The following is a 23,015-nucleotide window of genomic DNA, read 5'->3' on the forward strand; positions in this document are numbered from 1 at the left end:
CACCCCTTCTAGAGAGTGGACGCTCATTCACAATCACTCTGAACTGTAATTGGTCTGAAGCTACACACCATTTAACACCTAGCGCTCTCTCGATTTGAGGCTCACCCAAAGCTAAGTCTTGATTTCGTACCGTTTCAGCACACTCTTCTTTGGGGATTGATGCAAGTACCTCTTGGCGGTTGGAAACAAACTTGTGAATACGTAGCTTGCCAGCGCTACAAAGCTGCCTTGCTTCACTGACCAACTGTATTGCTTCATCTGTTGTGAACACGCTTGTCAGTCCATCATCCACATAAAAGTTTCTTTCAATGAAGCGAATGGATGCTTCATTGAAGTGACCTTGCCCTTGGATAGCAACATGTTTGAGGCCATAGTTTGCGCAGCCAGGCGATGAGGCTGCCCCAAACAAGTGCACTCTCATCCGGTAGACTGATGGTTGGGCTTTAAAGTCCCCATTGTCCCACCAGAGAAATCTCAAATAGTCTTGGTCTTCTGCTTTTACGTGAAATTGATGAAACATGCGTTCAATATCGCACATTATCGCTACTGGACCTTTGCGGAACCGGCAGAGGACACCTATCAAAGTATTTGTCATTTCTGGCCCGGTAAGCAGGTGATCATTCAGCGACACACCTTGAAACTTCGCTGAACAATCGAACACGACCCTTATTTTCCCTGGTTTTTGTGGGTGATACACCCCATGGTGCGGGATGTACCATGCAGGGCTCTTGTCAAGTTGATCTTCTGGTACCTTTTCAGCATCCCCGCGAGCTATTGTTTCGCTCATGAAGGTTACATAATCCTTATGGTACTGCTTGTCCTTCTCAAATCGTTTTCTCAAACACTTGAGACGGTGATCCGCACATTTCCTGTTGTCTGGTAGACTTGGCCTGTCTTCCTTAAATGGCAGAGGCATTTCACAGTGACCATCTGCTTTCATTCTGATTCCTTCCTCCATTATTGATATGAAGCGGAAATCCTCTTGAGAGAAGTGAGCATCCTCAACGGTTCTCTCTGTGAAGTCTGACTCGAGCACCTTTATCACATCTGGCGGAGTGACTAACTCCTTGACTTGTGTTCGGCAAATGTATCGGACTTCACTTGTTAGATGAGTAGGTGACTCAAGATGCGGTGTCACTTGTCTCACAAAGATGCTGTGGCTGCTTCCAATGGCATCGCCATAGTCGACACAGGGATTGACACAGCCGACTATACTCCAGCCAAGGTCCGTTCTTTGAGCAAACGGCTCATTGTCTTTGCCTGACACAATTTCTCTTGGCAGCAAGGCTTGAGAACAATTGTAACCTATGAGCAAACCAATGTCACATTGGATTAAAGGTGCAATCTCTTCGGCAAGGTGCTCTAGGTGTGGCCATGCCCTTGCTGTCTTGGGTGTAGGAATATGATTTAGATTGGCAGGAATAAACTCTCTTGAATAGGTTACTGGGAGAGGGATTTTCTTCGATGAATAAAAGCCTCTGACCTGCAGCCCAGTAATCTTCTGACTTGGAATGACAGCTCTTCGGGATGACAATGTGGAGAGTTTTAAATGCACAGACTCTTTCTGCGTGTCCAAAGTTTCTGCCTTCTCTTGCAAGATGAAGGTGGTGTCACTCTGGTTGTCCAAAAGTGCATATACGAGAACCTCAGTCTCTGGGTTACTTGTCGTGGACAGCCAGACTGGAATAACTGTGGATGTATAGGTGCAGTTCATGTCTTGAACCACCCGGTTAGATGTGGCTTCATAAGACGCTTCATGGGTCTGTTTAGAATCTGTTCTGTCCTTCTCCTTTGAGTGTTTCCCACTCTCTTTACGTTCGTCAACCCGTTGTTCTTTCTTTCCGTCTTCCTTAGTACGGTCTTCATGTAAACATGTTGGGTGTTTCCTTTTACATGTGTCACAGACACTTCTCCGTTCACAGTTCTTTGAATGGTGTCCTGTTTTTAAACATCCAAAGCACAATTTCTTCGTTTGCACAAACTTGACTCGTTCTGCTATAGACTTGTTCATGAACTTTCGACATGTCTGGATGCCATGGTTTAGCTTCTCACAAAAGACACACTCTTTAACATCTGGACCTTCTTCAGAGTTACTCGCCAATACCTTTGCACCAACGGTTCGAGTCTTTGGTGTCTTCATTTTTTCACCATCACCAGACTTCAGAGCATGAAGTGAGGTCACTGGGTTACAAGCTATCTTGGCTTCTTTTGTGACAAAGTCAACAAATTGACTGAAGCTAGGGAATTCCTGGCTTGCTTCTTCAATCTCAATGACCTTTCTGTTCCACCTGGCAGTTAACCAATCAGGAAGCTTGCTGAGCATTTTTTGGTTTTCACCACAGTCATTTAAGATTTCAAGACTCTTAAGCTGAGACATTGCAGCCTGACAACCTCGAAGGAAGTCTGAGAACTCTCTTAGTTCAGTGCTGTCCTTGGGTCCTATCTTTGGCCATGCAGTGAGCTTATCCCTGAAGGCTTTAGCGATCACGAAGGAACTTCCGTACCTTTCTTCTAGGATGTCCCAGGCTGCATAGTAGGCTTCATCTGTGCCTAACAGGAAGTAGCTCTCAATGGCTTTCCTTGCAGGTCCGCTAACATACTTGCGGAGGTAGTAGACCTTCTCATTTACTGGAATATTCTTTCGGTCTATCAATGTTTGGAAAGACATTTTCCAGTCTTTGTACCTTAGTGGGTCTCCACTGAAAACAGAAGGCTCTGGTACTGGAAGCCGGCTTGCATTTATGGACTCTGCTATTGCTTTAGCCAGTGCTGTAGTGCTATCCTCCTGATGAACATTAGCAGAAGGTTGCCCTCTTGTGGCAGCTTGTGTCATCACAGCAGGTTGTACATAAGCAGCACCTTGTGGTGGTACAGTATGATGTACTGACAAACTTCCTGGGTTCGGTGCAGGCTTCTCCTGCGTAAGCTTACAATCATGGAGCAACTCTGATATCTCTTCGTCTGAACCAACTTCTTGTTGGTAGACTTGCAGTCGTGCTTTTGCAGCATTCATCTTCTTAACTGTCTCTAAGCGCTCTATCTGTCTGCGCTTCTCTTCTAATGCCTTCTTTCTTGCAGCATTTTCTGCTTCTTGTAGCGCAAGCCTCTGTCTATTCTCGGCTTCAAGATTTTCAAGCTCTTGTTTCTCAAGTTCCATTTCTTCTAGGACCTTTAAAGTAGCTTGAGTTGCAGCTAGCTCTGCTTCAGCTTCTTGTTTCTTAGTAGAGGCCAGACTTGAATGTCTTGATTTTATGCTTGCACTGAGCCTCTGAGATGTTGATGATGAGAATACAGAGCTCATATCAGCCCAGCATACTTGCTCTTTATGAAGTTCTTGACCCTTATCTTTCTCTTGATGGTTCCATGCATAGTTCAAGATCTGCATTGTGACAGCGTGACAAGTGTCTACTCGTCGTCGGGTCTCCCCATCAGGAACCATGTGTTGGCGCAAGTCTTCATAAACTCCTTTTACATCTGTTGAAGCACAGCGGATTTTGGTCATGAGGTCTTGTAGGATCTCACTTGAGGGTGATCCTTGGAGTGCTTTCTTAACCTCCTTAGCAAGAGCTTTCCATCTGTCATAATTAATTACGAAGCGATGCTGAAGGCTTCTGGATTTGGCATCATAGAGTGCTTGACCCTTTTCAGTAAGTTTTGGGGTTCTCTGACTCCTTCGTGGTCCTTCTTTCGCAGCAGCTTGTGCTTCTGCGCTTAGGTCCATCTCTTTTGATATGTTTGTGTCTAAAGTTTCATTATCCTGGGCTGTAGACTGCTGCTGTAACCCTACAGCTTCACCCTTACTGTCAAAGTCCCACTTATTAGGTGCATACTCATACTCAGACATCTTCAATATTGTTTGTACATAACTAGTTAATTATCTAACTTAGCTTAAATGTTGCTAAACAGCTTATAGTATAAGTTGCCTCTAATTGCAATTAACTTAGCCTTCTACTCTTTAGAGTGACTTAATGTGTCATGAACACCCTTACACAATACAAATGCGCTTATCTTCACTTGCAATGCACAAAGAACACTTCCCTTTTTAACTACTTAGCAATTTACACAAATAGTGTTCATACTGTAACTGAATAAAGGTGTAACTACAGTAAATCCAGCATCAACAGGCACTTAGTAACGTAACTCTTTAACACTTTACCACTTTGATACTTATAGCGCCCCTTTAAATGTTATTCACACTTCAAATTACTCAGTATGAATGAAATCAGCATTGACTTTAACTTAGAAACACATAACACCATAACACTGAACTTTTGGCACTTATAGTCCCTTTAAAGCAGTTAACGAGGCTACTCCACTTCTTAACATTCAACTTGTTTTGAATGTGTTACTTATCCTTGGTGTAACCACGCGATGCTGTTGAACTCTTTGCCACTTGCTTATGTTACCGGCGTATGCACAGTCTTATGTCTGCTCGACGCTAGAGTTCGATGAAACTCATTTGCAGCTCTTTCCACAACTGGTGCAGAAGATCATCTCATCACTTGTGTCGGAGCAGGCTGAGTTCTCACTGTTACTCCCTCAGTTGAAATCACGAACACAAGTCGTTACTTTTATGCACGGGCATTTATTTGCACATCGCCGTCATGCCGTGAGAACTAGATAAATTAAATAAACAAATCATAAAGTGAGTGTCATATAATACAAAGCATTTTCCATATAATACAAAGCATTTTCCATAGAGAATAACATTAAAGAAATATATTCAAACATAAAAATACCTTACATAATGTACTCGATTTACTTAATAAAATAATAATATACTTTGTTTACATTTTACATAAATTGAAACGCAATTAGCGCACCACGTTACTCCGTGAGCATCTTAAACATGTGTATATAATGTAAACATAACGTAAACATACCTCATTGGCCGCGTTAACTCAAAAGGGAGTAAGAAAGGAAACTTCAAAGTCGGGTCTTATTCACTCTGTATCATTATTCAACATCTTCTTATCGTCATCTTTTAATTAACATGCAAGGTGCGTTGTTACTCGTGTGCTGTGTAGAGTGCGTCTAAATAATGCCCCACCCCTATACAACACAACAACATTAGTTCCGCTATGGAATACACATCTTTCCCTGTCTGTGCATGAACTTAAAATATATTATTAACAAAAATATGATCCTTTTAAAGTAAATTATTTAATTATTGACTCAAAGTATAAAATTAACTTAAACTGTATAACTGTCTCTGACTGCAGCTACATCAATGCTGTTATCTTCCACTGTGTTGCTCAACAACTGCAGCATGACAAATACATTACTCAACATTTTGAGTTTCAGGACTGTGTCCACATGCTGTGATTGGTTTCATCATTCATGTTACATAAACCATTTCTGCACTGCTGAAAAACTAAAGTTGCTGCCAAAACTGAACCGAAAGTTAAGTAGGAAGTCAAAGTATTTGCCAGTTACTGAAAAAAGATTTCTGAAGTTGAGGTGTTTGTGTTGCACACTTATATAGCAGTGCTTGTATTTAAGTTAGTTTCAGTTGTCTCTGGACTTTTCTCTGCTCTACCATCTCTCTTTTATTTCTCTCCACTTGACATGTAGTGATCCCTCTCTCTTCAGTCTCCTGTAGAGAAGTGGCCTTTATTTTCTGTCCCTTTATCTTTTTTCTACTCCCTTCTTACATTTCTATTGCCGCTGCAGTGGATGTAAATAATACATTCTTCCCTGAGAGCCTGGTTGTTAGAGCCTCTTCTTTACCCCGTGTTAACTGTTCATGCTGCACAACTGTTGCACAACAACACTACATACCTACAATCTTTGTGCCTGACTCCACTTGTATACGTTTATAGAGTGCATATGCTTATTAAGCCACACATTATAAGTACTTAATGACATGTAATAAATATGTCAGTGTAATTCAGTGAGGATTGCAGATATGTAGAAGCTCATCTTTAGATGCAGCTCCTGGACACGGCTGTGCTTAGGGGGTAGTTGAACAAAGAGCGGATTTACATATACACTTGTGGCTGTGTGTACATTTGAAGCTTCTATTGAGGTTTTTGAATGATGCCTCAAATCTCCGTCATCATATTTTATGAGGCATGGATTAAGTAACTCTCTTGACGTCTTTTTTTTATTAAATCAACTTTCTTTAATAAGTATAACTCATAAGCTATATGTGAGTGTCTCCCTTTGTGGGTACCAACAAGAGAGCAAACAGTTCTTTGACCGCTATAAAAATGTTTCTGAGAGGCTAAACAGCAAAGAGTGGACTAGGGCAAAATATTTTGTTACATAAAAACATTTTGGAAATTATTACATATATCTTTTTTGAATAAATGTTGACTTTTGGATTTTAAAATCCTCTGGAGTTGGAGGACATGTTTGGATCGTACAAGTACAAGTTCCTTGCAGCCATCAGTGGAATATAATTCTGCCAGTAGTATAATACTAATATAATATTAGTTCAGCCTGCAAATATGCAGAAATACAGACTTAAAAATAATTAATAGACATGCAAAAATGTATTCAAATGTCGATTTAGAATTTTTTTAATCACAAATGAAGCTTTAAACTATTCGGTACATTCTTTTAGGTACGTACAGACACAAACATGTAAACATTCACATTGACTTCCTAAAGAAAACCACATCACCAGACTAGACTGAACCACAAACACAGAGCACAGGTCTGTTCACTCAACCTGAATTTCTCATCTCAGAAAAAGGAGACAGAATGTTTCTTTTGTCTTCTTCATCTCTCCATCTTTTTCTTCTCTGACATCAGGCTCACCTGGGAGGGTGGAAAGAGAAGCAGGAGAGATGGGATGTCTGTGTTTTAACTAGGTCAGACCCTGCAGCAACAGACTCACAGAGAGATCGCACATCTTTTTCCTATTTTATTTAAATATATGAAAAAAAACATGTTGAACAGCTCACATGCTGTGCAGAGAAATGCTATAAAGTCTTTATAATCCTTGGATGTAAATGTTGCTTAAAGCACAACTACGTGTAATTTCTCTTTCAGTTAATACAGTGCTGTGATGCATTTGGACACATTAGAAGTGATCATCTTAATTTACTAATATTTATAAGATTGAAATCTGGATTCTTATTTGGTTTATTAGTTTGTGGGTATTAAACGTTTTAGGGCTGCTCCGTCTTAGTCGATTAGACCACAAATCAGTTGTTTTGGAGTTGACTATCTTCAGTTGATTAGTCTTTTTTTGACGATGAATGACTTATTTCCAAGAAACTTACAAGCACAATATCAGTAAAAAAAAAAAAAAAAAGGAGATTCAAAGTGTTAAATTTCACAATTGTTAGTGGAACGGATCTGTTGACAAAATCGTGTTAGTGTTAGTTGGCTAAGAATTTCTTTAGTTGATGACAGCCCTATGTGAGCTTGGTTTTATTGTATTATTGACCCAAGGAACTTTTTACATACAGTATATTTCATGAGACAGGTGTTAAGAAGAGGGAGGAGCAGATCAAAAGTTGCAAACAATCTCCTGCACACATCTAACTTCCAAATAAACTAGCTCTAAATATTTTTTTAAATGCTATTGATACCGTAATATATTGTCCTCCAAAACAAAAACACTATAGTATAAAGTAGATGTTTGTAAACCCGGGTCTACTATGGTATAGTTAAAGGCTTCAGACAATCTTATATTTATTCACCTGATGAAAGCTGCTGATAAATCGTCAGTAACAGAGCTGAAATGGCTCAAGCAAACATTAAATAGTGATAAAAGTCCTGCTTTGGCTTAAGGGTGATGTGAAGGCGTGTCAGGCTTCAGACAGTTAAAAGCGCAGCAGATTTTGGCGTTCTCGGTTCAAAGCCACGGGCAGGTTGGACTCTGTTTGGCAGGCCAGCTGTGTTTGTGCTCCGGGGAATAGAGCAACTCAAAACACTCTGTCGGCTCATGTTTTGGCAGTTAGAGCCCCCAGGCCGTTCTGAGCAGGAAGGTAGAGGCAAACTGCACACACACACACACACACACCTCCTCCCTCCATCATCACTTTCTTTACGGTTCTCATCAAAGCAGCTCAGAGTGACTGGCAGGGTGCAAAGTAGTATGTTGCTGTCCATCAGTGTCTCTGCCTGAAACAACAGCTGTCAGAAAAGCTTTCTTTGGCAGTTTAAATGACGGCACATGTGCTTCTGTTGTCCTAAAGGTGGTTCGTGACTGGCTGCTCAATGTCCATCATACTGCAAAAAAAGAAAAGTTGGGTGAACTCGAAATTTCAAGGCAACAAACTTCTATAAAATTGATATGAAACGTCAGCTAATGTGACCACAATTTTGAGTTAGCATTGATACGCTAATGGCTACTCTTGTAGCTGTAACAAGCAGCGCCGCTAGCATCAGTTAGCCGGTAGCATCAGTTAGCCGCTAGCATCAGTTAGCCGCTAGCTTTCGCTAATGACCGAATTTCACAACAAAGAAATAAGAGTTAGCAGAACTATTGTCCCTTGTTTTGAACCCCAACTTTAAGATATAAGTAACAACAACTCACCAACTTGTTTTTGAGCATACAACTGGCTTCCTTTGTTGTGCTAACTTACATTATTGCCCTAAATGTCAGTAATTTATATTTCCAAGTTTTACCAACTTAAATCACTGTTTTAGGCCAAAAAAAAACAAGTTGGCTTTTTTGCAGTGCATGTCTCTTTCTGAACAGAGTGTTAATGGTGGACAGAAGCAGTCACAATATGCTATTAAATGTACCTAACGTGTTAAAAGTAAATGTGTGCTTTAATTAATTGATATAGTTGACATAAATTATTTCTGTTTTAATTTTCTTCTTTTTTTATTGACCTTTGTATTAATTTCTTTTTAATTTTCCCTGTTATTTACCTAGCTATTTATTCGTTTATTTCTGTCCCTTTGCATTTATTTCCCCAAAATTGTATTTGTGTATTTTTTATATATCAGAAATATTAGTTTATGTCACATTTTATCAATTAATTAATGTTAATGTTAATTTATTGTTATTTTATATTTATATTATATTATATTATTTGTGAATTTGGCATATTGATTTATTTACTAAGTAGTTTATTTATTTATTAAATTTAGATTTTGCCGGCTTCTGTCCTTCATAAAAGGCAAATAAAGCAATTTAAATAATTAAAATTAAATACAACCTTTACATATTGTATTAGTGTAGCATAGTTATGTAGTTAATTAAAATTAAGCTATTTATAACTATATGAAGAGTAAGAGGAATTCATTATTACTGAATATAGTTGCTTTATCAAGTAGAAAATGTGTTACTTTGCAGATTATTATTTCTGCTTAATGTAAATTTATGCATAAGCATTTCTCATCATCTCAACCCATGTTGAGGGGCTTAGTTCTGCATTTTGACAAGTTCTTCTAACATTATTTGTTTATATTATGTGAGCCACAACTACATATGAAAAAAAAACTGTTCTTTATTCCTCAGAACAAGCACAACAGGTGTCAAACTCCCCCGCTGTGTTCAGTTTTCTGAGTTGTTGTGTCGGAGCACAGAGGGGGGAGCTGCCTGTTTCCTCGCCTCACACTGTTTTTTTATTCTGCTGCAGGGAAATAAGAAGACTGGTCTGAGGAATGCTAAAGAGACCTTTATCCTTCGTTTTGTTCTCTGTGACTCAGCTCCAAACCCCACGGTGGCTCTTTGTCACAGTGCAGAGCCTCAGGTTTTGAGTTCAATGAGTATTTTTTAATTTAGTTGTACACATGCTGACAGGTTTGTGTGTGTGTTTAGTTGGTTGGGCATGGAAAAGGGATGTAAACAAATATACTGAATATACACTATGCAGATATGAAAAGAAAATCAGCTCTAAACAGTCGCCAACAGAATTTAAATTTCTGCAATAATATTTGTAATTTCCAAACCATATCAAAAGTGCAAATGAAGAGACTTTACTGTATTTTCATTTGGATCTTCATGCACAAACTCTCTTTTTAATCAAGCTCAATAAGCTATTATTGCACACTTTGTTTTTTCATTTCATTTTTTTTCACAAGCGTTCTCTTTTTAATAGGACACTTGGGACCAACTTTGCTTGGCTCTGTACCCTCTCCCATTATGTCAAATACTTCCTGTTTGATAGAAAATTCAAGTTTTATGCAATGCAATTTTTACTTTAACTTTTAACTCCCACCCTTTTTTTTCTGTCTTAAAAGTTGGATTTACTTCATTTAATGCCAACCTAGACCGTAAAAACTTCCACAACTAATTTTAGGCTTTTTTAAAGTAAGAATCAAATATAAATCACGTTTTATTACTTGATTATTTAGGTTTACATGGTTAAAATGGGAACACTCTATAACAGCCATGTCTGTAATGCATTTCATAAGACATTTGTAATGTATTTATAAGGCTTGATAAAACTCTTTATAAACTTTATAAGGATGCATGGCAACTTATACGGTTTATAAAGTATTATAAGTGTAGGACATAATGTATTATCAGCATTATCAGCATTCCTACTGATAGATTTTACCATCATGTCAAAGTATCAAACAGTGTTTGAAAGAAGGATATGAGTCCTATAACTACTGTAACCTTATCCAGATATAAAGACAGACAGTGAACTGCTCTAATGCAGCATAAAAGATTATATTATTGATATTCATCTATAGAGAGTCTTTCCATTAAAATATTTGGTAACGCTTTATATTAAGGTCCTTGTAATAACCATTAATTAACAAGTAATAAGGCCCTTGTAAGTCCTTACAAGATGCTTATTAACATTATTGTGTGTTTATAAGCTTATATAAGTGTTAATAATGGCATTACAAACACCCATGACCCACCCATTACGTCTTTGCCATGCCTTTATTAATCTTATTTTATTTGGCTATTGATATTAAAATATACTTTAGTGCTCATCTATTTTAAGTTAACTATAAGTTAACGATGCTTTTTGCAACTACCGGATTTAAAGCAGGCTACAATGCCTTATTACTTGTTAATTAATGGTTATTAAGGACCTTATTATAAAGCGTTACCAAACATTTTTGTTATTTGTATATTTAGACGTTTCCTAACACCCTTTTGGTGTAAGCTCTGCTCAGGATGAGAAGTCAGTGTGTGTGTGTGTGTGTGTGTGTGTGTATGAAGGAGACAGAGAGTCGTCTGAAACCTTTATTAGTCTGTAATGTCTGATACCCACCTGACTGTCCTCAAGCTACTCTGTTATCTCTCTGCCTCTTCTATCTTTCTTCACAGCTCTCAAACTCTCGTCTCTAATCTCGGCCTCACACTGTTCTGCTCATTCCTTTTTATTCCTTCTTGGCTTTGTTCCTATGCCCTCTTTTACTTCTCCTCGCTTGTAAGCTGTATTCTTCTCTGTTATTCTTGTTCTTCCTCTCCACCTCCATCCCTACAGCCACCCATGCTTATTTTACTCCCTCTCTCTCTTTCTGTTACCCAACATGTTACTCACCCTGCTCTCTCTCCTGCCTCATTACGTCCTTGCCTGCCCTCCTCCTTAACGCTGCAGTGTGTTTCAGCTGTTCAGTCATGCTGAGATAAGCCCTCGTCCTCTGTTGCATTAGACGAGACTTGAGCTGCTGACGAGTGAAACTAGATGGAGCAGGACCTCTGACCCTTGACCTGTTGCTCTTTTACCCTTTCTCGCCCTGCAGACCTCCTGTGTGAACTTAAGACCACTCCCACAGTGATTGAATTTACTTAATGGGAAATCCAACCTAATATAAATCTTGCTTCATGACTATAATGTTAAGATGTAGTTGGGTTTATTTGGTCAAAACCAAGGGGAAACAATAGTTACAATAATTTTGAAGTGGCATTTTGAAATGTTGCATTGACCAAAATGTGAATTAGGGATGCTTCCAACAACTGGTTTCGAGCAAATAAACAAAGTTGCATCAACGTATTGTACTTTATTGCTGTAGGCTAATCCGTCAGTAAACAGTAGAAGAAGTAGATTGCCCGAGAGAGAAAAAACAACAACAACAAAATGGTTGCTAATCGGACAAATTTGGTCACCCATGGCAGAAAATGGAGAAAAGTCTTCAGGAATTTGATTCAATTGGGCAACTTATAATTGTTCTTTCATGTCAGCTTGTCTTGACTGGCAGAGCAGAAACAGCTCAGGTAGTCATGTGAGTTAAATGTTTGATACGTCAGAACTTATTCAGAAAAAGCTTCTCCGTCTAGTGTAGTAGCACCTATTTGTTGTGTAAAAACATTTAATGCACATTTTTGAAAGTTGTATTCCATTTTGGTGTTTCCATCAAGCTTTTCTCATGCGAATCTTCCAAATGTGCATTGAAATACATTGTTGCATTTTAGTTCTGGTTACGATACGATACGATACGATACGATACGATACGATACGATACGATACGATACGATACGATACGATACGATACGGAAAAAAATACAGTGTCTTTAAATGTGTGTGTTAACTTTCTCTCTCCCTCCCTTTTTCTCTGTCTTTGCCTTTCCTCCTATTGTTCTGCAGGGTGGCGAGGAGGAGCAGGGGCTTGGTCCGGTCATCATGTGCACGCGGGCCTATCCTGACCCCGTCCCTGAGTGCCAGCTGTTCCCGGGAGAGGTGGAGGAGCCTGAGGAGGAGGTGGCAGACGACGGCAGGGAGAGGGAATCAGACAGAGACAGCGCAGTGGAAAGCACCCAAGGGTCCGACACCTCAGACGGGCTGATCAGATCTGTAGACAAAGAAGACGCACTGGGGGATCTCTTTTTCCCTGGGGAGAAGTAAGCTTTGTTCCATGTCTTTGGATTTCAACTTTTTATGCTACTTCTTCTCCTTGTTCCAGTGCTGCATACAAAATTTGCTGTCGGAATAAAAATATAAAAACATTATTTTTAAATACAAGTCTGATAGCCACAGCTGCAGTTTTTTTCTCTCCACTGCCTTTGTAAAATGTATCAGTGTACAAGTGACATTTTGAGGAAAATGTCCTATAAACTCAAATAAAAGGACAATATATCAAGGGCTACTTTGTAATCATGTGTCATCATTAATATCAGATCAGAATCTGAAACAAATTCTGTACTTCTGCCATTACTTATGAAGTGCTTTTGTTTTAATTCACCACCCAAAATGAAAATAATAATAAATGCAGTGTAAGTATAAGACCACTCTTTTTTTTCCTCAGGTGTGGTCACACCAGCGTCTCAGTGACCTCTGACTTATCAACACGATCCTCAGCTTCTCTGAACGAGGAGCAGTTTGAAGACTACGGAGAAGGAGAGGAACCAGACTACATTCCCAGCAGCCCCTGCCCAGACGACGAGACTCGAACCAACGGGTACTCTGATCTCGGCTCATCTGTGCCCTCTAGGTAAGAGAGAGTTGGAGCATTTCTCTCCTGCGCTTAAGAACAGATGAAGGAGTGGAAAAGATAATATTTCTAAATTTCTTTCATCTGTGAAAAAACACGTGAAAAAGTTTTGCCAGGTGAATTATTATTATTATTATTTTTTTTTTTTTGGGTGTTGTTATGTTGTAATACTTATTCAGGCCACAAGAGGCAGAAGTGCACCACTGTCCCTTGTTCTGAATAGGCGCGTATCCATTAGGGTAAAAAGTGGCCGCTGGGAAAGTTTCAGGCCACGCCCTCTCAAATGACAAAAAAAGGCCCCAGAGGGATTTGCTAGACTCCTGAGGTGATGTATGGTTTTTCGATCGTTGTGTAATCACTTAGCGAAAGTTTCGACCATGACATCACATGCGTCGGATGACGGATTTAACATGGCGCCAAACGTAAACACTAAGGAAGGAGACGCCGAGATGGAAGGAGCAGAGCTAACTGTGTTTCTTGTCGCTGTGTTCATGCACATGGACATCATGCACATGGCATTATTATTGTTGTGACTACTCACTACTTCGCTGGCTTTTAAAAATGGTGCGTGTTGTTGTGGTGTTGAGTTTCAGTCACATCCCGCTTAGCGTTCTATCCATCAGCAACCAGGACTTTTTCAAGGGAGATACGTTTTAACATATAATGTAAACCTTGTGTTTAGAGTGCATACAGAGAAATTAGATCTCATCTGGAGAAAACATGAATACTTTTAGTCCTATTTAGAACATGGGGTAGTGGTGAACTTCTGCCTCTTGTCGCTGAAATGACTATTACAGCAACAAACTTTTTTTTTTTGTTGCAAAAAGGGATCCTGACCAAAAACATAAACAAAACAAAAAACTCACTTGCAAAAAAATTAAGAAATTTAGACAGATTATCCTGGCAAAATATTTTTCTCACCTGTTGTTAAGTCATAAACAAACACAGATGAGAAAAACATTTAGATCACAATGAGAAAATGGATCACCAGAATTTTTTTCTCAGGGCTTCCATACTCTCCCCTTCCTCCTCCATAAAAACTTTGTTTTTGTCAAATTGTCTCTCAAACTCGCAACATTCTTTTTACCCCAATTAGCTTGTTGCAACATTAATAGGAACACACCTAAGTGTTGAACTAAGTGGACAATGACGATGATTATGTCATTTACTGATGACTAACTTTGTTTAAAGAATGAGTTTCCTGATGTTTTGGGTGTGACAGGGAGTGTTGTGGTGAAAGTACAGGTAAACAACAGGTCGAGGCAAGTTCAGCAAAAAATAGCTTTAATTAGCCAATGAAGTATTAGTTAGCCTATCGTATCATTAATTCCAGGCCAAGCCACAAATGTTCAGTGTCCCAGCACCCAGTGTGCTGCTAAGTGCAGATAATTATATGTTTCAGTTATGTGTAGGCTTCATTGTTGTTTCTCAGAGGTCAAGTTATAATTGACCATTTTCTGTAGCTTTAACTCTTAAATATTATGGCTTCGCTCTGCAGAATCATTACCTGCCTCATATATTTGAGTTTTGACTGTAGAAATGTAGCTTAGGAGTTCTTGCCCTTAAGGCCACATTAATATTCATCAAAGGCTTGTGTTTAATGGGATTAAGTCTCCCGGCTGATAGAGAGGCAATACTGCTCCATGCTCCCTCCACGCATACCAAGCAGACAAAACTCACCGAGTGGAGTTGGCATGGAGATTTAAATTCAAAATGAGGCGAGGATTTACAAGAAGTCTTAGACAACTCAGCATGGGAAAGAAGTTTGAGCAACTACAGTACAAAGTGGGTTAAAGTTACGCTCGCCAACTCCGAAACCAGAAGTGAAGATTTTGAGAACTCGAGTACAAACACTGAGCTGGGATGGAATTTAGGAGAGTTATTGGAAACTGTAACAAAATAAGGGAGTGTGTCTTGCAAGGCCGGACATTGTGTGAAAAATTACAATGCCAGAACCAATACCAGTTGCCTTAAAGGGACACAGACACCAATAGAGTACTTGATTTGATACCCTCATCATTTAAATGGAAGCATTTAGTTTCAGAAAATGCCTCCGCCATCACATTTATTTGTATCAGACACCGTATACGTATAGTATAACCATACTTTTAAACCTTTTGTTGATATCTTGTCACACTGAACTCCATCAAATACACCATGCAACACTTGCTACACACCACAGACTCTATGGGTTGTAGCTGCTGCTGTATTGGGCCTATCACACGATGCATTAAATCAGAGAACACTTGCAAATGCAGATATTGTTTGACTGGTGATGTTTTGATACTACTTGGTACTGAGTTATTTCAGTCGATATCTTCAAGGTATGACTGATACACAGCCCTGTCTTCAGGTACATCTAATGCTTTATGGCTTCTCATTATTTTGGCAACAGATCTCATAATGAGGTCATGGTTTTTCATGTCTTGCCTGAAGTGTCTGCGTCTTCCCAGCTATCTGAAACACAGTGGAGACTGCCAGTTTTATTTCTGGCTTCAAATATTCATTCCAAAGTGCTATCACTGTGCACCTTTGAGTCAAAGGATTTGTCTCAGAAAATAAGTATGGTGTCATAGATGGTCAGAACTTTTATCTTTCTGTCTGTTTCACTTTTTATTGCTGTTACATAATGGATAGCCAGATCAATTTTATATCCATCTTGCCACCTGCTCAATGGTTTAATATCATCCTTACTAACTCTACAAACTCAATTGGTCATATTGCTACACATGCAGGTATAATCGCTGCCAGTTAAATTTGAAATAAATCCTTCTCAGTTTATTGTCAGATGAAAACTGTGCATGTCTCTGTGTGTTGGCAGTGCGGGGCAGACTCCTCGTAAGGTGCGTCAGCATTACACCGGTGAACTGATGGATGTCTACTGTTCTCAGTGCAGCAAAAAGGTCAATCTGCTAAATGACCTGGAGGTTCGCCTCAAAAACCTCAAGGCTAACAGGTAGGGCACACACACACACACACACACACACACACACACACACACACACAGCACGGTATAACACAAGGTCTACACCCACCAAATACCATCTGTTAGTACAACTTGAAAAAGGAGTGGCTTTGGCAGCTATGAGTTTTTAGCCCTCACGCACTTCCCGCTAACCACTCCACTCTAATAAGCCAGTCAACTCAAATCAAATCACCAGCATGTATTCACTGACTGCAATTTTTCCTGCCACTTTCATTCAAATGAAACTTAATATGGCCCCTCATTGGGGCATATACTCTAGAAACAAAAGCTTCTAATTGAAAACAGCTGGGGTGACCTATTTCTGTGAGAAATTAGTGTTAATTATCCTGGCAGGTAATATTTTCAGTACAATAATGGTATATTACAAGAAGTTCATTATACATGAAGGGAATTTCTTCAAAAACTGAAACCAAAGAAACACTAGCACACAAAAGCTTAAACTAATCTAAAATCAAATTGAAAAGTCAAATCTTAAATAAAACAAATTAAATTATATATATAATATTATATACTTGGTTATAGAGGATATACGCAGAGGGTTTTGATTAGTGAGGTTGACCCATGTTACTTTTTGCTTTGTGGGTTCTTTTCTCAGAATAATTTTATTAATGTAAGCTCAAAATGTTCACGAACGTATCAGCATCATTCACATGTCCACACACACCGAAGCACTAATTGATTGTTATATAAGGCCGTCGCTCCTCTGCTTACCTCATCAGCCATTGTAATCAGGAATCTATTCTTGGAAACATAATCTGTGGCCATTAATAACTCCATTGGCTACCTGCAGACACAGGTGCACACGCGCACACAAACAGACATGGTTTTCGAGAATACCGAATGTTGTTTTTGAATAATAGTGTGAACCGGGACTCGGACTGCTGACTCAGCAGAATTTCTCCCCAGAGAAAAACAGCCCTGTAATCCAACATGTCTCTCCTAATTAGACTTTATACTTTCCCCTTATGAATAATGAAGAAGAGATGGGCACGAAGTATGAGTTAGAGAGTGGAAAGAGCAAGAGTGGGAGAGAAGGAAAAAGTAAATCGATTGGAGAAATTACTCTGAATGGAGTGAGCTCATCGGACATGAATATAGACTGAGTAGGATGGTGGTGGGAATGGATTTCGATGAAGAAGGATGAATATGAAACTGTCTAAAAGAAATGAGAAACGGGCAGCAAAGTGATTGATTTTAGGCAAGACTAAATGGATTCAGAATGGACAGAAGGAGCTTTCGCCACTAAGCAGCATGCAGTATTTAAAGGATCACTTAGGCGTGTCAAGCTCCTTTACACCCAATTAATTTAATTAATTTGGCTTTAGTGACACATGGGTTGTAAAGTCATGAAATTAGTGGGTGGATTGTGGTTTGTTTGAAAATGAATAATAGAAGAGGAAAACATACATGCCACCACAGTAACCAATGTCCATGTAAACACTGAGTTCTTGCTCTCAGTGATAAAAATAGTAAATAGTGGCAATGCAGGAGAAAGAGATGAATGGTTGCTCTGTTTATTAGACCGTAGGTCCAAAATAGGTACGCTGCTGTTGAGAAATGGGAAAGAAATCAGAATGTACCGGTTTGTTCAAACAGGTTTGTGTTTGTTTAAAGTCCTGACGAAGACCTGCAGTGGTCGAAACATGACGGCTTTTGAAAAATGATTTTGTAATATAATCAAGGCTTTTTCCTTATTTTTCTTACATTTTGGAGTGCTTGGATTACCTTCCTGTTTAATATTGGTAATGTAGTTTTGAGATATTTTTTGTCTAGTGCAGTACTCACTGTGAACTTACTTTTGAGAACATCTGTGCATGTTACTTGTGGGAAGAAGAAACGGTGGGTTAAGAAGTTTTAAAGAAGTTTTGTACCATGACCTTAAAATGCACTGCTCATAATTCTAACAGTGTAAAAACAAAAACCTTGTTAAACTTTTTAATTAGTGTATTTTGTACATAAGAGACTGAGACAAGATCACATAGATCACATGCACTCTCACACATAAAATGTTAAATTATAAATGAGTGCATATTGTGCTGATGAAAGTTCAGAGATAAAAGATAAATTCTGCGAACAGTATTTCTTCTCTACAATTTAGCCTGTTAGACTTCTTCAAAGGGGACATTAGGTTAAGTGAAACATTAGCTGCAGGGGAATCGTTTTGTCACTCAGGATTATACACTCTCTGGGAAACTTTGCTTTATCTAAATACTCAGAGGATCCTCCTGAAAGATCAGCCTTTAAGACACCCTTGTCAGTTATTTCTTGGTGAAGAAAATATTGTAACATTTTATTATGTGTTTTTCACAGTTGCTGTCTACACTGAATAAGATACATCTCTTTTGGCTTCTTAACAGTTTACATGATTTAGCTAATGGCCCTTTAAGATGACATGCTGTGATTCGAGGCGCTAGTGAGCAACATAAACATGAACTTAAGTTAGCAACAGCCATGTGCTCTCCATCTCTAAAATGTTTCACCAATAGTGAAGGCTTTTTTTTTTTTAAATACGTTTTTGCAGGATTGTCCACCATTGAATAAGGCTTTCTTCCAAGCCCTAGTAATGTCACCAGGCTGCCGAACTTCCTCTTACAAACACTTTTAGGGCCTTTATTTAAGAATAACAGGGTCCCGCCTTCATCGCTGTATCCAATTATCTTTATATTTCACTCCTTCCACTATCTGAAACAGCCAAGAGGAGCTCTCAATAGGCCAGAGTCTCCTGTCATGGGCAACAATTTGTGAAGCCTGAAAACAGAACCAAGTGTCAGTGACAGTAGTCTAGTTTTCTCTCAAAACCCTTGAAATATGCTGTTATGAAACTTCTGTCCAATGACTTCAAAAAGAGAAATAAAGAAACTGCCAAGCCCTAGCATTAAGCCATACCAGGAGTTGCTGATAATGTTAGTTTTATGTCTACATCAACTGTCATTTGCGCGGCCCTACGGTATGTTTGTTCATTTTTGTTAATCCGATGTGAAACCCAGCGCAGACAGACACGTCAGACTGAAAGAGTCTTTGGGCTTTTGTCCCCCGAGACAGTTGCTGAGCTGACAGAAACCCCCCGCTCACTGAACCCGCACTGAAATTGCGTTATCATTGACATGTCCTTCAGTGTTTCTTTCTCCTCTCTCTTTCCTGCATGACTGTCACTCTGAATAGCCAAAATCTTAATCGGCATCAGCAGTTAGTTCCAGTGCATTGTTAAGCTGTGAGTCTAGACGTATCCATGGCAGTTCACTGTAATAAAAATGTCATTTGTTTTTCCCTTTGTAGCCCAAGCAGGAAAATCTCCAGCACTGCTTTTGGAAGGTGAGCCACTCACCTGTGTGTGTGTGTGTGTGTGTGTGTGTGTGTGTCTGTCTGTGTGTCTGTCTGTGTGTGTGTCTGTCTGTGTGTCTGTGTGTGTCTGCAGAAAAGGTCACTTGTACTTTATGACTTTTACAGCCTGTGCTGCACGTGTTTACTCTGTTTGTTGACACAGGCACACAAACGCACACACACACACACACACACACACAGAAAGATTAGTTATCACTCAGCTGCCCGACCAGTTAATTAGTAACCGGTTATTCAGTGAAAACGCACGACATCTACACTGAATTAATCTCATCTGAAAGCAGGCGTGCTGTAGGATCTTTTCTTTTTGTTCTGAAGTTTAGAACAAGAGAGTCTGGACAACAGCTTTTTTCAGTGTCAGCCATGTCTCTCTGTTCACAGCCTGTTGGTCTGTACTGAGTGAAATGTTCTGTATCTGGAATTTTGTCCTATTTCCACCCACAGTAACTGAGTTATAGTGACAGAGTGAAAATGGCCTGTCAGCCCTGATCTATGTATTCAATATAAGGTTTGGCTCTCTCCACTTGTTCCTTCTACTGTTCTCTCTGTCTGGTTTGATTACTTCTTTCAGTTTATTGCTCTCTTTATCTGTTCAGTCTCCTTTCTGTTTCCTCTTTTTGTCATTTATCTCCTCTCCTCTCCTCTCCTCTCCTCTCCTCTCCTCTCCTCTCCTCTCCTCTCCTCTCCTCTCCTCTCCTCCATTCATTGCTAATCACAGTAATGGATCAGAAGCTTGCTGTTATTTCCATCAGAAGGAAAAATAGGGCAGCTGGAGTCACATTACGGCATGTCACATTCATGTCACACTTGATTGTGTGACATAGTCAAATATATGCACACATGTGTTGGTATCTACAGCTGTGTGTGTGTGTGTGTGTGTGTGTGTGTGTGTGTGTGTGTGTGTGTGCATGTGCGTGTGTGCGCACACACTTGTCTTCATTTAAATTCTGTTTGCACCATCTTCTCTGCTTGGCACCGTCCTAACAGTCCTATACCATCTATGCAATCACACAGTATGATCACTGCAGAGCAGAGCACACTACCTCACTCACTTACACTCTCTCTCTTACACACACACACACACACACACACACTCAGATAAATACAGTATGTGTGAAACCAGCTGGTCCTCACCTGAATCTATTCAGAGCAGATTCCTGAACTTTGTGTGTCTCTGTGTGTTTGAGCAGGCAGCTGCTTCACAACAGCAACCTGAGCAGCAGTAACGGCAGCACAGAAGACCTTTTCCGAGACAGCATCGACTCCTGTGACATCGACATCAATGAGAAGGTATGAATATGCTGATCTGACCTTTATTTAACTAAGCTCTTGTGAAAAGTCATAAAAGATTAAATATATCTCACCTTCAGCATTCTTTATGCTCTTGGCACAAACATCACAGAGAGTAACACACAGTTGTTTCTGGTGGATGTACGGAGGATGAGCCTTGTCAGGATTCTTCTTACGTCTGCAAATTTTCATGCCTTTAAAACCTTGGGAGTTGCACAAATACTTTTTTAATGAAATCTGGAAAATGTTGTGTAGTGCCTATGTGATATTTACAGTTTTGTTGAGGGATGTTTCTAATGGTGAGCAGGGGGCAACTCACCTCAAAATTACCCTACTTACGCTTGATGTATTACCTCAGTAAACATTTTTCTAATTAGTTTATGATCCCAATCGCTAGTTTCAAGTCTTCTTTAATTTAGCTTGATGTTCTTTTTGTAGATTATTGTCCCATTTGGAATAAAATAGACAATACAAGAAGGTATGCTTTAGGGTGTGACTTTCTTGGGATTGACAAGGCAACCCGTTAATCAGGATAGAGGTGTGCAATGCGTATACATGGCACTGTAGATTTAAATAGCATAAACTTGTTTTTGGTTTACCTTGAATTATGGAAGCTTACTGTGCATGGCGTAGCCTTGGAACCAGGTGCAGTCAGGTATACATGGGCGTGCATAGTGTCCTTGGGTTCACAGTCAGATCCATCCTCTCCAAATATGGCCATTTCTGGCTCCATAAATCAAGATGGCCAAAATGCCAAACTCAAGGCTTTAAAACAATAGTCCAAGAACCAATAGGTGATGTCACGGCAGCTACAGTCTCTTATTTTATACAGCTGAAGACTGGCCAGCATTTGACAGCATACATCATCTTAAATCCTTACATATAATTGTGTTAATGGTACAAATTCAGGTTTTAGTGAACTGTCTCTGTTTGTGTCAGGTGAGCGCTCTGGAGAAGAAGGTGGCAGAACTCGAGAATGAGATTCTGATGAACGGTGATATCAAGTCCAAGCTGAAGCAGGAGAACACACAGCTCGTACACAGGTAGAGTCAGAGAACTGGGTTTCAGAAATATACATGATTTATGTTTGAACAAAAAGTGACCAGCCCATTATCACAGTATATTTCACAGGTCATTCTCTGTAACTTCTCATTGTGGAAACTCAGTATTCACTGTTTCAAAAGAAGTAACCATCAGCTCAGTTGTAATCCTGAACTGAATGAGTTTTGTTTGACGTGTCCATCATCTCAGGGTTCATGAGCTCGAGGAGCAGCTGAAAGACCAGGAGACGCGAGCAGAACTAAATCTGCAGGAGGAGCTCAGACGACACAGAGAGTCCTACAGCAAGATGGAGAGAGACAAGAGCACACAGATAGAGCTGCTGACCAACCGGTGAGAAACTCACTCTTACATGTTTTTATTAATATGCAAATGTATGATTTTATTGTGTATTGTCAGATGCTGAGGTACAGTTTAGATTAGTGTTTTTTGCTATTAAATCGTGTCTGCTTGTTCAGCTATCATGCAGAATGTAAAACTGTATGCTAAACAGAGCTCACAGATCCCTCCTGGGGTTAGTCAGTTGCCTCTGCAGCATATACTGTGGATGTTTTCTTAAAGCTGATTAAGAGACACACTCAGCTTAAATGTATAAAAGTAAACTGATGTTCAGGATATTGTGTTTTTAGAGTGAAGCAGCTGGAGGAGGAGAACAGCGAGATGTCTCTCAGCATGTCCCGGCTCAAGTCACAGACAGAGAAACTGGATGAGGTAAGCTGTGTTTACTTTTCATCTTCCTTGGTATGTTTGCTTTCTTTTATTTTGTTTGTCTTTTATTTATTCTGTCCTTATTTTTACATTAAAAGGGAGCCACATAGAATCTGATAAAATTACACAAGTGATGTCACTTGAGGCAGCATCAGACTAGAAGTTAGGTAATGACATAAATCTGGGGGTGAGAAGTTACAATCCCTATTCCCAAAAAGTCTAAAACTTAAACAAAACAGAATGTGATAATTGCCTTTGTGATTTCCATTATATTGCAAACTTTACAAAGAATGTATATTTTATGATAAACTGATAAACTTTAGGTTTT

General features: G+C 39.4%; 1 protein-coding gene across 2 annotated transcripts in view; it reads left to right on the forward strand.

The window, feature by feature from the left end:
* Positions 1-23,015, forward strand: part of rab11fip4b (RAB11 family interacting protein 4 (class II) b) — a 42,639-nt gene that overhangs the window by 11,985 nt on the left and 7,639 nt on the right. For both annotated transcript variants that reach the window (XM_059339529.1, XM_059339537.1), the window contains exons 2-9: positions 12,462-12,715; positions 13,120-13,305; positions 16,127-16,261; positions 19,568-19,603; positions 20,821-20,920; positions 21,860-21,963; positions 22,172-22,312; positions 22,609-22,690. In XM_059339529.1, the coding sequence (XP_059195512.1) occupies positions 12,462-12,715; positions 13,120-13,305; positions 16,127-16,261; positions 19,568-19,603; positions 20,821-20,920; positions 21,860-21,963; positions 22,172-22,312; positions 22,609-22,690 (1,038 nt within the window). The remainder of the gene's footprint in view (positions 1-12,461; positions 12,716-13,119; positions 13,306-16,126; positions 16,262-19,567; positions 19,604-20,820; positions 20,921-21,859; positions 21,964-22,171; positions 22,313-22,608; positions 22,691-23,015) is intronic.

Source organism: Centropristis striata, chromosome 1, assembly GCF_030273125.1.
Source record: "Centropristis striata isolate RG_2023a ecotype Rhode Island chromosome 1, C.striata_1.0, whole genome shotgun sequence".
Lineage (NCBI taxonomy): Eukaryota > Metazoa > Chordata > Actinopteri > Perciformes > Serranidae > Centropristis > Centropristis striata.